The sequence below is a fragment of the Polypterus senegalus genome, chromosome 1 (assembly GCF_016835505.1).
Source record: "Polypterus senegalus isolate Bchr_013 chromosome 1, ASM1683550v1, whole genome shotgun sequence".
In the NCBI taxonomy this organism is placed as follows: domain Eukaryota; kingdom Metazoa; phylum Chordata; class Cladistia; order Polypteriformes; family Polypteridae; genus Polypterus; species Polypterus senegalus.
Window position 1 is genome coordinate 181861922 of NC_053154.1, and position 16905 is coordinate 181878826.

The 16905-nt window shown below is 37.8% G+C and overlaps 1 protein-coding gene across 2 annotated transcripts in view; it reads right to left on the minus strand.

Annotated features, from left to right (window-relative positions):
* srprb (SRP receptor subunit beta) overlaps positions 1–16905 on the minus strand; it is a 96435-nt gene that overhangs the window by 47110 nt on the left and 32420 nt on the right. The window contains exons 3-4 of one of the 2 annotated variants that reach the window (XM_039764156.1): positions 3735–3812; positions 3478–3560 (exon numbers count right to left, since the gene is read on the minus strand). In XM_039764156.1, the coding sequence (XP_039620090.1) occupies positions 3478–3560; positions 3735–3812 (161 nt within the window). The remainder of the gene's footprint in view (positions 1–3477; positions 3561–3734; positions 3813–16905) is intronic. The other variant, XM_039764165.1, reaches the window with a different exon arrangement.

Genomic DNA, 16905 nt, shown 5'->3' on the forward strand with positions numbered 1-16905 from the left:
GCAGCTGCAACTTTTATGAGGGATGAAAGGTGTTCGGCAGTAAGTCTTGAGCGATGTGGGGTTTTGGTAGCTTTCATTAACGAAAACAATTGCTCACAAAGGTAAGTGCTTCCAAACACAGACAGTTCTCTCAATGCCAACTTATGGATCTGCACATACGAGGGTGGCAGGTAAACATACAAGCCTGGCACACCAACTTCGTTGTATTTTGCTATCAGAGTAGAATCTGACTGCAGCTCAATCAATTCCATTTGGATATTCTCAGGCACATTCTCAACATTATAAGTGTATGGTGACATAAACAGCACAAAGTCCTCTTCGTGTGAACTGAAATCGCGAAAACGCTCACTGAATTCATTGCTCAGTAATACATGTTGAAAAACAAATCCTCCAAAAATCAAATTTTACTTTACTAAGTTTACTTCAAATATTGTAAAATAAACTGATATGCAAAAAGCCCCCTGTCCTACACTAATTATACAAACTCAAAACCACAAAAATCTTGTTAATAAACAACTCTCCAACTTCTCGCGTCCACTTCTGATCTTCAGCTGTAGTCTGAACTAACTGTTCATTACAATACTAGCACAAAATTACATAAAACTATAGCAAACAAAATGTGAAAAATATGCTGGCTATTACTACTCGTCATGGTCAGTTCTGCCCACTGGCCAGTCTCAGCAGCCCAGCCAGTAGTGTAGCCCAGTGGTCGGCAACCTTTTTGACACAAAGGACCGCTTTACTAGAAGCAAATTTTTCCAGGGACAGATGGGTTGTTGGAGGTTGGAATGTGTGGGGTGATTATGGGAGGGTTCGTAGGGCAGTTTTATACACAATTTACATTTCTATTATTATTAAGTCATAATACATTAATAGAAATTATACAGCTTACCATAATGCAGAATCAGTGAGAGCCCTGATCTTGTTTTCCTGCAACCAGACGATCCTATCTGGGGAGGATGGAAGACAGTGACACGCGAAGTGTGTTGCTTATGTTCAGTCTACTCCGTAATCTCGTTTTGGTTGCTGTCACTGCAGAAAACGTGCATCACAAAGATAGGATGTTGGAAATGGAAGCAGCTTCAATAGCTTCTTTCGCGTTATTTTAATCTTCTCCTGTCTACAAGATATGCCAACTAGAATTTTTCTCAGCATTTCCTTGCAATAATACACTTTCAGGGTGCGAATGATGCCAAAATCCAATGGCTGAAGCACTGCCGTGCAATTGGGTGGGAGGAATTCAACATGCACATTATCTAAATGTGGAAGCATGTTGTGGTCAGCACAGTTTTCCTTTTCTTCTTCTTCATATTGTGAGGTTTCTGAACTCTTTTGGGATCTGGGATCCACCCCACCCAACGGGGAACGACGCGCTGAAGTGCATCCTGAAGCACTATTGCCACGTGTGAGATTATTTGTCCGGGTCCCAAGAGAGTTTAAAAACCTCATATTTTCTTGAAAGAGTGCCGCATTAATTGGAATGTTTCTTCAACAAGCATCACTGCAACCACATAAAAACTGATTTTTCGGCTTCTTCAAATGCAGCAGTTCGCATACGTTTGCAACCCGAGATTTTTCTTCTTTTTTGCATATAACAAGTAGTGCCGTTTCTATAGAAGGGCGACAATGAGATCAATTCCAATGGATGTTTTTCAAATGTTGACGAGCAATAAGGAAAAGGTATCACTTAAAACTACACAAAACAAAAACAGCAAAAAAACAGTACGAGGAATGTTCGAAGAAAGAACATTTTTTTTTCAATGTTTGTTTGGGGATCGTTGTGCAAATGTCCACAACTGAGCTGTAACCACAGAACTAACTGCTCTGTGGATGATTAATTCAAGCATTTCACGGTCACTTTGTTGTAATGAAAGTATCTGCTGCTGTACATACTTCGTAGTAACGAGATTTCTGTGGACTCGTATCATATGGGGAAACTGTCAGAAATATAAAAATAATTCGTTATAATACTCTTGTCACCGCGGTCTCTCCTCTCTCTGCACCGCTGCAAAGCCTCGCCCACCTAGTGTTCTGAAAAGTGTCCTCAGTGAAGGGTGCAGCCTTTTTGCTGTAGCCCTTCACTGAGTTAGTCTCTGTTGCTGACAGTTATCTCGCGGCTCGGTAGTGGGCAGACCCCGTAGCCTAGCACTTCAGTTGCGACTTTGCGGCTGCAACTACACTAGCAGATGAAGTTTCCGGTACCGTAATGCCATGGGAAAAAGTGCTTTTGTCAGAAGGCAGAAGTAAGAAAAGTCAATAAGTAACGCTGAAGATGCAGAATGATTCAATCACAAATGATAGTAATCAATTTGTACAAGTTTAGTGCTAACTAGGATCTGTCATCCTGGCCGCACAGATTTCTGTTGCGGGCCGCATGTTTGACATGCCTGCTCTAGTGGGCCCTGTGCTCACTGCCCGTCATTGTAGAGCTCAACTGGCATTTGCCATAGAATACCAGAATTGGCTGGTCCACCACTGATGCCCTGTGATTTACACAGATGAGAGCGGGTTCACCCTGAACACATGTGACAGACGTGAAAGGGTATGGAGAAGCTGTGGAGAATGTCATGCTGCCCATCGGTTTGGTGGTGGATCAGTGATGGCCTTGGGACGCATATCCATGGAGGGACACACAGACCTCTGACTGGCTACCATGCTTGCCTGACCTAAATCCAATAGAACACCTCTGGGACATTATGTTTCGGTCCACCTCAGACTTTCCAGGAGCGAAGTGATGCCCTGGTCCAGATCTGGCACTCGGCAGCTTACAACATGCTTTTGGTGTTGGGTGTATGTGTACTTACAAAACAAGGATATCATCCATCATCTCATTAGGAGCATGCCCATACAAGCATGTGGGGGCAATACAAACTATTGAGTACGTTGCTGCTCCTTAAATTTGCCCCTACACTACACAGTTTAAAATTACCTATCACACAATACATACGCTGAATAATATCACGTGATTAAAGTGCACATTGCAGAGTTTCATTAAGTTATTTTGGTCATACAGTAACATTTAGAAATTACTACACTTTCAGTTGGTCCCCCCATTTTAGGGCACATAATTGAAGTAATTAACGCCAGGTACTGCTTGAACAAGTATACTTGATTATTTGTTTCCAAGTATAAAAGCAGAGCCAGTAGCATCCTGAAAAAAAAGACCTCTGTCATGAATTCACAGATGCAACTGTTATTCTAGGTAAGGTTATAAAATGTACTGCTTGTGAAATAAAAAAAAACAAAAAGGTTAAATGATATGCTTTACCAACTACAGAGAACATGCAATGTTTAAGAAACATTTATACTTCCAAGCAAGGGAAAATCCACAGCCATATAACGGGAATACAGTACACCGACAAAATAGGGCTGGACACTCACTGCAAGCAACATGACCTTTAAAAACTTCATTATGCTACTTTTAAAATGCAAACAAAAAGTTATAATCTAAAGTACTTTAACCTTTAACAGAATTACCTGGCAGCAGATTTAAACTTCTCCAAAAATTGCAGCCTAAGACTCTCGTGACCAGGAATGTCAATCAAAGTCAAAGTAGAATTCTGTAATTAAAATTTTACAGTATATCAGTTTAAAAAAAAAAAATGTATGTAAAAAGTGTATTCATAGAAATAATGTTATGTTAAAGCCTGGTTGTAGTGCTAAACCTTAATAAAAGCAAAACACATTTTTTGCACAATATTCATACCATTTATAAATAATTTCATCATACTTGCCTTGTCACCTGTAATTCTGTATGATGCTGAGCTATCCGTGATGGATGTCTGAGTGTGTTTAAATTTACCAGATATTAACTGTTATGAAAAAAAAAAAAGGGAAATACTGTTATTAGAAAAAGCACACATTTCTCATTATGTCAAATAGTGCAGTGCCTACAGGTTAGTGCTGTATATTGCCTATACCAGTATATGTCTCACACAATGATAAGGACTTTTAGTTTTAAACTGTATTTAATGGGAGTTTGCAATCTTTATACTTACTTGTCAATCTTAAATCTATTAATAAAATATTGGCGTTTCAGCTGCAAGACCAGAGAAATAACACTGCTGCATTAAGGTACATGGGCTAGATACTTAAACACAACTACTACCAAGGGAATAATAATAACCTGACTTCGTTCTCTATGCATGACTCAAACTCGGCAGCTTACAACATGCTTTCCCTGTTGGGTGTATGTGTGCTTACAAAACAAAAATGTTACCTCTGTTTTGATTAGTAATGGATGGAAAAAAATATATATATACATATATATAATAAAAGAAAATCTTGAGATGAAACCGGTTAATAGCCCATGCCCACAGTCCTCTCACCTCTCATTCGTGTGAATGCTTTTGTCAGACATAGTTCCTGTGCTCTAAACTTTTATAAATTTTAATGTTTTCCTCACTTTACTTCCAGTAAAAGAAGATGTGTGTCCAAATCTTAACCCTTTAGGTTGAAATTCTTTATCAACAGAAGAAATGAGTACCCGGGCAATCCTAGCACAGATAAACTAAGAAGTCAAACGAATCAACACGAAAATTGTTGATCGGTTACACGACAAATTGGTTAAATGTGTATCAATAGACGATGCTGAAACAGTTGGTGGTGATGGTGTGGAAGATGAAAATATCATCTTACAATATGCTGTAGAATATCTACAACCGTTAACATTGTCTGGCCGAATTATTGTTAAAAGGAGGACATATCGTAAATTTATTGCGTAATTTATGTATAAGTGATGGGCTATACAACAGAACAAGATTAGCTGTATTTAAAATTGGTCAAACAATCCTAACATGTTAAATTTGAACAGTCGACAAGAAAGGTAATGTAGTACATCTTCTGCGGATTACATTAGACAACAAAGGAGATCTTGATATGCCATTCGTATTAAAACGTTTATAGTTTCCCCGTTAGAAAAGCTTTTGCTATAACAATTAACAAATCACAGAGACAAACATGCCAAGAAGTCGGTTAGTTATTAGAGAGAAACAAAAGATATTCATTCATGGGCAGTTATAAGTCGCATTGCCACAACCCAAGTCCAAACACTGAATCAAAACTCAGTGCAATACTGACGAAAAGTTAATTCCAAATATTGATATTACTGAAGTTTTATAGTAAAAGTGTAAGTTTAAAAAGTAATTGTGTGTTCATTTTAAAGCCAAACAGAACGAAAAAGGTACAACTCCACAAACACCTCTAATGCAACATGAAACAATTTTCTTTTAATTTATTACGTTTTACTATTTTTTACGATAGATAGATAGATAGATAGATAGATAGATAGATAGATAGATAGATAGATAGATAGATAGATAGATAGATAGATACTTTATTAATCCCAAGGGGAAATTCACATAATCCAGCAGCAGTATACTGATACCATGTAAACAAATAGATTTTTTTTTTTTACCTCCTCTTTTCTTGATCAGCTGCTGGCTTGCTGTTGCTGCATGATCTTCATCCTGTGCAGTGCTTCGAACATTTAAAAGCCTGTACAAGAGCTGTCCTATTGCTTGTTTTATTTCCGGCCCTGGGCATGGTTAAATCTTTTGGCACAAAGTCTTATCTCGCGGGACAGGAGTTCTTGATATTTATTAGTTTATAATTTAAAAACAAGAGAATCTGAAAATCTGACAACATCACATTTAAGTTCAATAAATTCTGAAAAGAATGATACCAAACATATATACAGTACAGGCCAAAAGTTTGGACACACCTCCTCATTCAATGGGTTTTCTTTATTTTCATGACCATTTACATTGGTAGATTCTCACTGAAGGCATCAAAACTATGAATGAACACATGTGGAGTTATGTACTTAACAAAAAAAGGTGAAATAACTGAAAACATGTTTTATATTCTAGTTTCTTCAAAATAGCCACCCTTTGCTTTGATTACTGCTTTGCACACTCTTGGTATTCTCTTGATGAGCTTCAACAGGTAGTCACCTGAAATGGTTTTCCAACAGTCTTGAAGGAGTTCCCAGAGGTGTTTAGCACTTGTTGGCCCAAACATTCTGTTCTTGACAAGTTTCAGAACAAATCACAGTATAGAAAGTGTACTTGTTAACGTAGTAAATGACTTGCGAGTAATTGCAGACAGAGGCCATTTATCTGTTCTCATCCTCTTTTGAAACCATTGATTACAATATTCTTATAAATCACCTTAGTCAGTGGGTGGGCTTCTCTGGCAGTGTCTTAAATTGGTTTGAGTCTTACTTGACAGGTAAGAAATTTCTTTGTTAAATTGTGGTAATTAGACTTCAAAGACACAGGATATTCCTTTTTTAATTTTTATTAATTTTATTACAATCCATACAAAGCAATCAAGTTTTTACAAAAAGAAAAATTGAGTTAAGAACAGATCGATCCCCACCCCTGAGAGAGAGAGAGCAAGCCGAACGGCGTTAAATTTAAGGCTTGTAAAGATCCTGCCATGTTTTAAAAAAAGTCTGTACAGATCCTCTGAGTATTTGATTTTTTCCAATTTCAAATAATATAACACATCGGTTTCCCACTGACTTAAAAGAGGAGAGTTTGGGTTCTTTCAGTTTATCAGAATAAGTCTGCGTGCCAAAAGTGTAGTGAATGCAATCACAATTTGTTTGTCTTTCTCCACTTTAAAACCATCTGATAGAACCCCAAACACAGCTGTTAATGGGTTAGGAGGGATTGCGAGTCCAAGACTATCTGAAAGGTAATTAAAAATTTTTGTCCAGAATAATGTTAATTTGGTGCAGGCCCAGAACATGTGACCTAGTGAGGCTGGGACTTGGTTGCAACGTTCGCAGGTTGGATCCTGCCCTGGAAACATTTTGGAGAGTTTTAGTCGAGACAGATGTGCTCGATATATAATTTTAAGTTGTATAATTGTATGCTTTGCGTATATGAAAGGGAGGGAATGTAAAATGATTTTATATATTGTAGAGATGGAGTCTAAATCCTTGAGATTGAGCAATACTTTTTCCAGCATGGATGAAGGTGCAAGATGAGGAAAATCTGAAAGGTTCTGTTTAACAAAGTTCCTGATTTGAAGATAGTAAAAGAAATGTGTAGCTGGAATGTTAAATTTGGAATGTAATTGTTCATAGGATGCAAAGACGTTGTCTATATAAAGATCTCTAAGCAAGTTAATTCCAAATTTTTTCCAGATATTAAAAACTGAATATGTTTGTGAAGGTTGAAAGAGGTGGTTCTCTTGCAGAGGTGTCACAGATAGAAGCTTCTCCGTCTTAAAATGCTTTCTACATTGGTTCCAGATTCTAAGTGAGTGAAGCACAATTGGGTTATTTGTATATTGCCGATAGCATGTGTTTATTGGAGCACAGAGTAACGATTACAAAGAAGTACTGCAGGATATTACTTCTATTGTGGTCCATGCCTGTGTATGTTCTTCTATTTGTGTCCAGGTTTTTATCGCCTGTATATTTGCTGCCCAGTAATAAAACTGGAAGTTAGGTAGAGCCATGCCGCCTTCTGCCTTTTGTCTTTGTAGAATTAACTCTTTTGATGCGTGGATGTTTTGAATTCCAAATAAATGAGGTTATTGTTGAACCTAATTGCCTAAAGAATGATTTATTAATGTATATTGGGATGTTTTGAAATAAAAAAAGGAGCTTAGGAAGAATATTCATCTTAACAGTGTTAATTCTTCCAGCTAGTGCGAGATGAAGGGTTGACCATCTATGCAAGTCTTGTTTAATTTTTTCCATGCAGACGGCGAAATTTTGCTGATATAGAGCTTTATGTTTATTTGTGATGTTTACCCCTAGGTATTTAAACTGTTCTGCAATGATATAAGGTAGGGTATCTAATCTAATATTATATGCTTGAGAATTCACTGGAAAGAGTACATTTTTATTCAGATTAATTCTGAGACCAGAGATCTTTTGAAATTCTGTGAGTGCTGCTAACACTGCAGGCACAGAATTTTCCGGGTCCGAAATATACAGTACCATATTATCTGCATATAATGAGATTTTCTGTTCCAGTCCTTCTCTGCTAATCCCCTTTATCAGATCAGTATTTCGAAAATGTATTGCCAGTGGTTCAATGGCAATCGCAAACAGCAGCGGTGACAAGGGGCATCCTTGTCTAGTGCCACGTTCTAGTTTAAAGTAGTCTGAGCAAATGTTGTTGTTGATGCAAACTGAAGCTTCTGGGTTAGTATACAGTAATTTAATCCATACACAAATGTTTGGGCCAAACCCAAACTTCTCCAATGTAGTAAAATGTAATGCAAAATCGTTTGTTTCTTGTTTTCCCGGTGCTCGTGTCCGAGATGTAATGAAACGTGCGCCAGCAGTCTACGAGAAACACAAGGAGAGGGCAGTTGGATCAATCGTCTTGCATGCCGGCGTAAACGATATAAGGCACCGACAATCAGAAATCCTGAAGGCTGACTTCGCAGCTCTGATTAGAGACACGAAGGAGAGGACCCCATCGGCAAAGATCTTCGTTTCGGTCCACTACCTCGTCAGACGATCCAACGAGTACTACAGTCGTCTGCTAGGGTTGAACAACTGGCTACAGGGTTTCTGCAAGAAGAAGGATGTCGGTTTCATCAACAATTGGAATCTCTTTTTGGAAAGGCCGCGTCTCTTCAAGCGTGATGGCCTGCATCCGAACAGTTTCGGTGCCCGGGTCCTCTCCGAAAACATATCGAAGGTAATTCGTTTTCTTGACTATCTATCTCTGCTCTTAACCCCGTCCGAAATAATACTGTTGTGCCAGGACATGATGAATGTTTAATAGAGTCTTCCGTTAAAGTTCACACCATTAATACTGTAATAAGCAATCTCAATGCACGTAGAAAACCTAGGAAATACGGCATAAACTCCAATAATCTAATTAAAATCACTATTTTAGAGGAACAATGTATTAAAACTATAAAAACAGATCGCAGATTAAACAAAAATATACACAGAGCGCTAATAATAATAATTTAGTTCCTATTCCAAATAACAATAACGCATAGTACTCATCTCTGCACCTCCGAAACATTAAATATGGCACTATTAAATGTCAGAGCTTTAACTAACAAAACGTTTTTATCAACGATCTTATTAGTGATAAAAATAGATCTTATTGCACTAAATGAAACATGGCTGAATTCAGATGCGCGTCAGTTTTAATCGAATCTGCCTCCGGATTACAGTTTTACTCATTCAAACCGCCAGGGAAAAGGGGCGGATTGGCTAACATTTACTCGAGCGATTAAAATGTAAAGATGTCAGTTTTGGTAAGTTCAAGTCCTTTGAGTATCTCGCCGTTGTTATTCATGGAGATTCTCAAGTTCTAATACTATCCGTGTATAGACCTCCTAAATATAACGTCTTTTTGAGGAATTCTCTGACTTAATGTCAATTTTAATTACTAATTATGACACACTCCTAATAGTTGGCGACTTTAATTTTCATATAGATAATCAGTGTGATCTAAAAGTAAAAGAATTTATGAACCTCCTGGATTCTTTTGATTTGAGACAACTCATAAATCAGCCTACACATAAAGCAGGTCATACATTAGACTTAGTGATTACTAAAGGACTGAAAGTTGATATAAAACAGATCATTGATATTGGTCTATCAGACCATTTTTTTCTACTTTTTAATATAGAAATAATGATAAAAACACTCATGAGAAGCATATTGTTAAAAACGCTTCTTTGATTCGCAGCAGCTTTAAAACTTATAAACATTTTAAGCAATCAGTCCGTTTATAGTGCCAGCTATAATAGCGAGGACAATGTAAATAGTAAGGTGGAAAGATTTAATTCTAAAGTGAGAGCTGCTGTTGACATAGTTGCACCTGAAAAGACAGTGAAAAAATCTTCTAGCATTGGTATACCATGGAAGACCCAAAGAGTGTCTGATTTAAAGAGAACATGCCGTAGAGCTGAGCGTCAATGGAGGAAGACTAAACTTACTATCCACCACGAAATATTAAAAGTCAAAATAACAGAATACAATAACACTGTCCGTCTTGAGAGACTGCTATTTCTCTAATATTATAAATAACAATGCTAGTAATCCTAGAGTCTTATTTTCAACAATTGATCGCCTACTAAACCCAGGTAGCTCAAAGGAATGCCTCCTAAGTGCTTCCAGTGAAACCTGTGAGGCTGTCGCTGTATTTTCAATCAAAAATTAATGATATTAGAAATAACATAGTATATCTCCCCAACACTAAGGATCCCCTAAACCCCAACATCCTGTTATAAACAAATTAAACTCTTTCACTAGGATAGATTTACCTGATTTACAAAAATAATATCTCAATTAAAACCCTCCACCTCGTCCTTGACCCGATACCAACAAGGTTTTTCAAAGAAGTATCAGGCGTGCTAATTGATAATGTTCTTGACATAGTAAATTCGTCACTAGATACTGGGGTCTTCCCAGACTGTCTTAAGACTGCTGTAGTTAAACCCCTACTTAAGAAACATAATCTTGACCCTCGCTCTTGAAAATTTTAGACCCATCTCTAACTGCCCTTCTTAAGTAAAGTTCTAGAGAAGGCAGTCATTATGCAGTTAAATGACCACCTAAATAAACATGCTATTCTTGATAAATTTCAGTCAGGTTTTAGAACAAATCACAGCACAGAAACTGCACTCGTTAAAGTAGTAAATGACTTGCGGGTAAATGCAGACAGAGGCCATTTATCTGTTCTCATCCTCTTAGATCTGAGTGCTGCATTTGACACCATTGATCACAACATTCTTAGAAATCGCCTTAGTCAATGGGTGGGCCTCTCTGGCAGTGTCTTAAATTGGTTTGAATCCTACCTGACAGGGAGAAAATATTTTGTTAGTTGTGGGAATTACAACTCAAGACACATGATATCCAATATGGTGTTCCACAAGGCTCTATCCTGGGTCCGCTGTTATTCTCAATCTACATGCTTCCGTTAGGTCAGATTATCTCAGGGCACAACGTGAGCTACCACAGCTATGCTGATGACACACAGCTGTACTTATCAATAGCACCTGATGACCCGATTCTATTGATTCACTAACACAATGTCTGACTAGTATCTCAGAATGGATGAATAGTAATTTTCTCAAGTTAAATAAAGAGAAAACTGAAATTTTAGTGATCAGCAATAATGGATACAATGAGGCTATTAGAAATAAACTGGATACATTAGGATTAAAAGTCAAGACGGAGGTAAAAAGCTTAGGGGTGATTGTTGACTGTAATCTGAATTTTAAATCACATATTAATCAGATCATTAGGACAGCATTTTTCACTTAAGAAACATAAGTAAAGTTAGACCTCTTATATCACTGAAAGATGCTGAGAAATTAGTTCACGCTTGTTTTCAGTCGACTAGATTACTGTAACGCACTCCTCTCAGGACTACCCAAAAAGATATAAATCGTTTGCAACTAGTGCAGAATGCAGCTGCTAGAATCCTAACTAGGAAAAGAAAATCAGAACACATTACTCCAGTTTTGATGTCACTACACTGGTTACCTGTGTCATTCAGAATTGACTTTAAAATTCTGCTTATGGTTTATAAAGCCTTAAATAATCTCCCCATCTTATATATCGGAATGTCTGACACCTTATATTCCAAATCGTAACCTCAGATCCTCAAATGAGTGTCTCCTTAGAATTCCAAGAACAAAACTTAAAAGAAGTGGTGAGGCGGCCTTCTGCTGTTATGCACCTAAAATCTGGAATAGCCTGCCAATAGGAATTCGCCAGGCTGATACAGTAGAGCACTTTAAAACACTGCTGAAAACACATTACTTTAACATGGCCTTGTTATAACTTCATTTTAATCGTAATTTAACTTAATCCTGATACTCTGTATGTTCAATTCATCATAACAACTATTCATGGTGGCTCTAAAATCGGTACTGACCCCTACTCTCTTTCTGTTTCTTTTTCCGGTTTCTTTGTGGTGGTGGCCTGCGCCACCTCCACCTACTCAAAGCTTCATGATGCTCCAACAATGATGGACGGATTAAAAGGAAGAAGTCTACGTGACCATCATCATCATCAAGCCCTTCCGTGAGAACCCTAAATCCAAAGAGGACTGTTTCATTTATGTTAGGTAGAATGCCCAGAGGGGACTGGGCGGTATCATGGTCTGGAATCCCTACAGATTTTATTTTTCTCCAGCTGTCTGGAGTTTTTTTGTTTTTCTGTCCCCCCTGGCCATTGAACCTTACTCTTATTCGATGTTAATGTTGATTTATTTTTTATAATTATGTCTTTCATTTTTCTATTCTTTAATATGTAAAGCACTTTGAGCTACTGTTTGTATGAAAATGTGCTATATAAATAAATGTTGTTGTTGTTGTTGTTGTAAAAAGGTATTTCCATTCAATCATGTCGAATGCTTTTTCTGCTTCCAATGATATTATTATTTCTGGGGTGTTTGATTTAGTTGACGAGTATACTACATTAAATAGGCGTCGAAGATTTGGAGATAAGTGTCGGCCCCTAATAAATCCAGTTTTGTCTTGTGATATTACCGAGGGGAGCACTTTCTCCATCTTTCTGGCTATGATTTTAGAGAATATTTTAACGTTGTTATTCAGAAGTGAAATTGGTCTGTATGATGCACATTGTAATAAGTCCTTATTTTGTTTTGGAAAGACAGTGATTCGTGCTTGGCGAACGGTTTGTGGAAGAAATTGGTTCTCTCTGGCTTCTGTAAATGTTGCTAATAGGAGGGGAGGTAGCTGAGCGGAGAATTTCTTGTAAAATTCTGCAGGGTAGCCATCAGGGCCTGCTGCTTTCCCACCTTGGAGTGACTTGATAGCATCTAGTAATTCTGATAACGCCAGAGGTTTATCAAGTTCCTCCACACTAAAAGCATCTATTTGTGGTATTTGTAATGTATCCAGAAATGCATTAGATTGTGTATTGTCTTCTTTAAACTCAGTAGTATATAGGGATTTATAGTAGTCTCTGGAAGTGTGCATTATATTTTTGTGTTCGACGATTATCTCTGTTCGTGTTAGTGATTACCGATATTGCGTTGCGCACTTCTTGCTTGTGAATTTGTTGAGCTAAAACCTTATTAGCTTTCTCTCCATGTTCATAGTAATGATGTTTGGATTTGTAGATTAGTTGTTCAGTTTCTTTAGTTGTCAAGAGGTTTAATTCTGAATGTAGAGCCTGCCTCCTCCTATGTAGAGTCTCGCTTGGTAGTCTGGCATGTTCTTCATCTATTTTAGTAATTTCGCTTTTTGTCTCTGCTACTTTCTTGGCTTCGGATTTATTTCTGTGGGACAGATATGTGATAATCTGTCCTCTTAAGAAGGCCTTAAGAGTTTCCCAGAGTATTCATACAGAGATCTCGGGGGATGTATTTGTCTCTAGAAAGAATTTGATTTGTTTGGATATAAATTCCATACAATTCTTGTCCGCTAATAGAAGCGGGTTGAGGCGCCATCTGCGGGGTGAGTGTATGGGGCTTAGTAATTTTAGCTCCAAGATCATAGGTGCATGGTCAGAAATAACAATAGCATCGTATTTGCACGACTTAATCTTAGGCAAGAAGTTATTGTCTATAAAGAAGTAATGAATCCTTGAGTAGCAATGATGTACTGGTGAGTAGAAAGAATATGTTCTTGAATTTGTGTTTAAAAACCTCCAGGGGTCTGATAAGTTGTGATCAGTTATAAACTTTGTAATTATACCATACCATATTTATTTGTTGAGCGCTTAAAAACACAGCATTACAACTGACCAAAGCGCTGTACAGTTACAACAAGCAGGACTAAAAGCAAAATATTAAAAATAAACATTAAGAGAGAATTAAAACAGAGATACTAAAAACAGGTCAAGGGACCAAATAAAATAGAGAAATAGCAAAAGACAAGTGGAAAATGAAACAGGTTAAGAATTAAAAGCCAATGTGAAGAAGTGCGTTTTTAGGCGAGATTTGAATGTGGCGACTGAAGCGGCTTGCCTAACCACTAAGGGCAGGGAGTTCCAGAGCCTGGGTGCACAGACGGAGAAAGCCCTTTCACCACGAGCTTTAAAACGTGCCTTGGGAACGGTTAGGAGCAGCTGATCTGTGGATCTAAGAACACGAGGGGGATTGTGACAATGGAGCAAGACACTCAAATAGGCGGGGGCTAGACCGTTTAATGCCTTATAGGTTAGGAGGAGAATCTTAAAATCGATTCTGAATCTAACCGCAGCCAGTGAAGGTTTTCAAAATTGGTGAAATGTGTTGGATTCTGCTACTTCCAGTTAGAAGCCTTGCAGCCGCATTTTGAGCCAGTTGGAGTCTAGAAAGTGTGGCTTTACTGATACCAAAAAGGCAGGAATTAGAGTAGTCAAGCCGGGACGTAATGAATGCATGAATTACTGATTCCAGGAGGTGGTTAGAAAGAATAGGCTTGAGTTTGGCGATTCGCCTTAGATGGAAAAAGCAGGATTTTACTGTGCTGTTGACTTGAGCATCCATTTTCAGGAACGTATCCATTTTGATTCCAAGATTGGAGACAGACGGTTACTGGAATGGGAAGAGAAACGAGGCCAAGGGGTGGAGCCTGTTTGCAGTCGGGACTAAAACAATGACCTCGGTTTTGAATCGCTCAGGTGAAGGAATTTTCCAGCCAGCCAGTCCTTAATGTCAGATAGGCAGTCGAGGAGAGGTTTGGTGGAGTCAGTTGGCTTGAGGGAGAAATAAATTTGGCAGTCGTCAGCATATAGGTGATATGAAATTGCATGCTTTCTAAAAATTGCACCTAAAGGCAGGATGTAGATTGAAAAAAGTAGTGGCCCTAAAATGGAACCCTGGGGAACCCCACATGGGAGTGGGACTGATTCAGATGAAAATCGTCTAGCATGACTCTGAGAGTCCTGTTGCAGAAATATGACCTGAACCAGTCGAGGGCTAAGCCAGATACACCAGCCCAGGATTCGAAATGGAGATCATGATGTCGGGTCGATTGTGTCGAAAGCAGCAGATAAGTCGAGAAGAACCATAACCACGTGGAATCCGGAGTCCAATGCCAAAAGGACGTCATTTAGGACACGTAAATGCGCGGTTTCTGTGCTGTGTTGGGGCCTAAAGCCTGACTGAAAAAGATCCATTACCTGATGGTCCTGTAGGTGATGAGTTAATTGCTCATAAACTACTTTTCTAGTATTTTTGACAAGAAAGGTAGCTTGGAGATTGGACGAAGATTGGAAAGAATGGCAGGGTCAAGATCAGGTTTTTTCACAATTGGATGTACAACTGCGTGTTTGAAAGCATGAGGAACTATAGCCGAGGATAGACTACTAGTTATGATCTTTAGGACATCATATCGAATCACAGGAAACACATCTTTCAGCAGTCTGGACGGCACCACATCGTCCGGAGAGCCCGAAGGCTTCATTGAGGCAACGATTTTTTCCAGATGGGGGAGCGAAATAGGTTCAAATCTGGTGAGGGAACCGTGCGCAGGAGCGGCTAAATCAACAGAGCCAGAAGAAGAAATGGAGATCTGGGATCTAATGTTCGTGACCTTATCCAGAAAAAACGTGAGGATCTGATTACAAAGAGCAGTGGAGGCAGCAGAGAAAACAGTTACGGCTGGAGAGAGGACAGCATTTAGTGTTTTGTATAAGACACGTTGATCGCCAGAGTTTTTTGAGATGATGTCAGCGAAAAAACGGTTCCTTGTACTATCTTTGCGGTGTTAGGACTTCCTCCACAGGGGGAACGGCATCTATCTAAAAGTGGATTTAGAACACAATTTAAAGTCCCCAGCCATTATAATTTTATGAGTGTTCAGATTGGGAATGGATGCAAATAAATTTTGTATAAATTCCTTATCAACCACCTTAGGTGCATAAACATTTATCAAGATCATTTTACGCTTGGAGAAGTCTCCCATTACATATCTCCCTTCAGGATCCAATACTACATCTGATGCTACAAATGGTACAGTTTTATGTATGAGAATTCCAACACCTCTAGTTTTCTTCCTAAAACTAGAATGGAACATTTGGCCAGTCCAGTCTTTTTGCAGCCGGAACTGATCCTTGCTTAGTAAGTGGGTTTCCTGTAGAAATACTATTTTAGCATTTAGACGTGTTAGGTGAGAGAGTACTTTCTTTCTCTTTAATTCGTGATTCAGGCCTTTAACATTCCAGCTTACGATATATGTATATACATACATATATATATATACACACACATACATACACACATATATATATATATACACACATATATACACATATATATATATATACTAGAAAAGGAAACATACCGTAACATGATTGTCAATGCAGCACTGTTGAGAAGTAGTGTGTTAAAGAAGCAATGAAAAAGAAAAGGAAACATTTTGAAAATAACGTAACATGATTGTCAATGCAATGTTTTGTCACTGTTGTGAGTGATGAGTGTTGCTGTCATATATATATATATATACACATATATATATATATATATATACACACACACAAATATATATATACATATCTATACATATACACATATATATATCTACATATATACACATACATATACACACACATACACACACACACACACACACACACACACACACACACACACACACATATATTATATATATATACATACACACACACATATATAAACATATATATATATATAAACATACATATCTACATATATACACACACAGCTATTTCGTATCAGTGCAATACGCTGCTTGTTAAAACGGATAACTCCGCTCTTACGTGCAAGTCTCGTGGATATTATGAACTATCAGATTTGTTCAAGTTCTATTTAAATTTTAAATAGAAGGAATTTTTATTTAGTCGACAGAAATATCTTTGGTAGGAATGGTAAAAACAGACAGGAATATTATTCGTGAATAAATAAACTCAAACCTTAAATAACTTAAAAGAACAAACATTCAAATTTCTTTACTCTTATGTAAATTTAT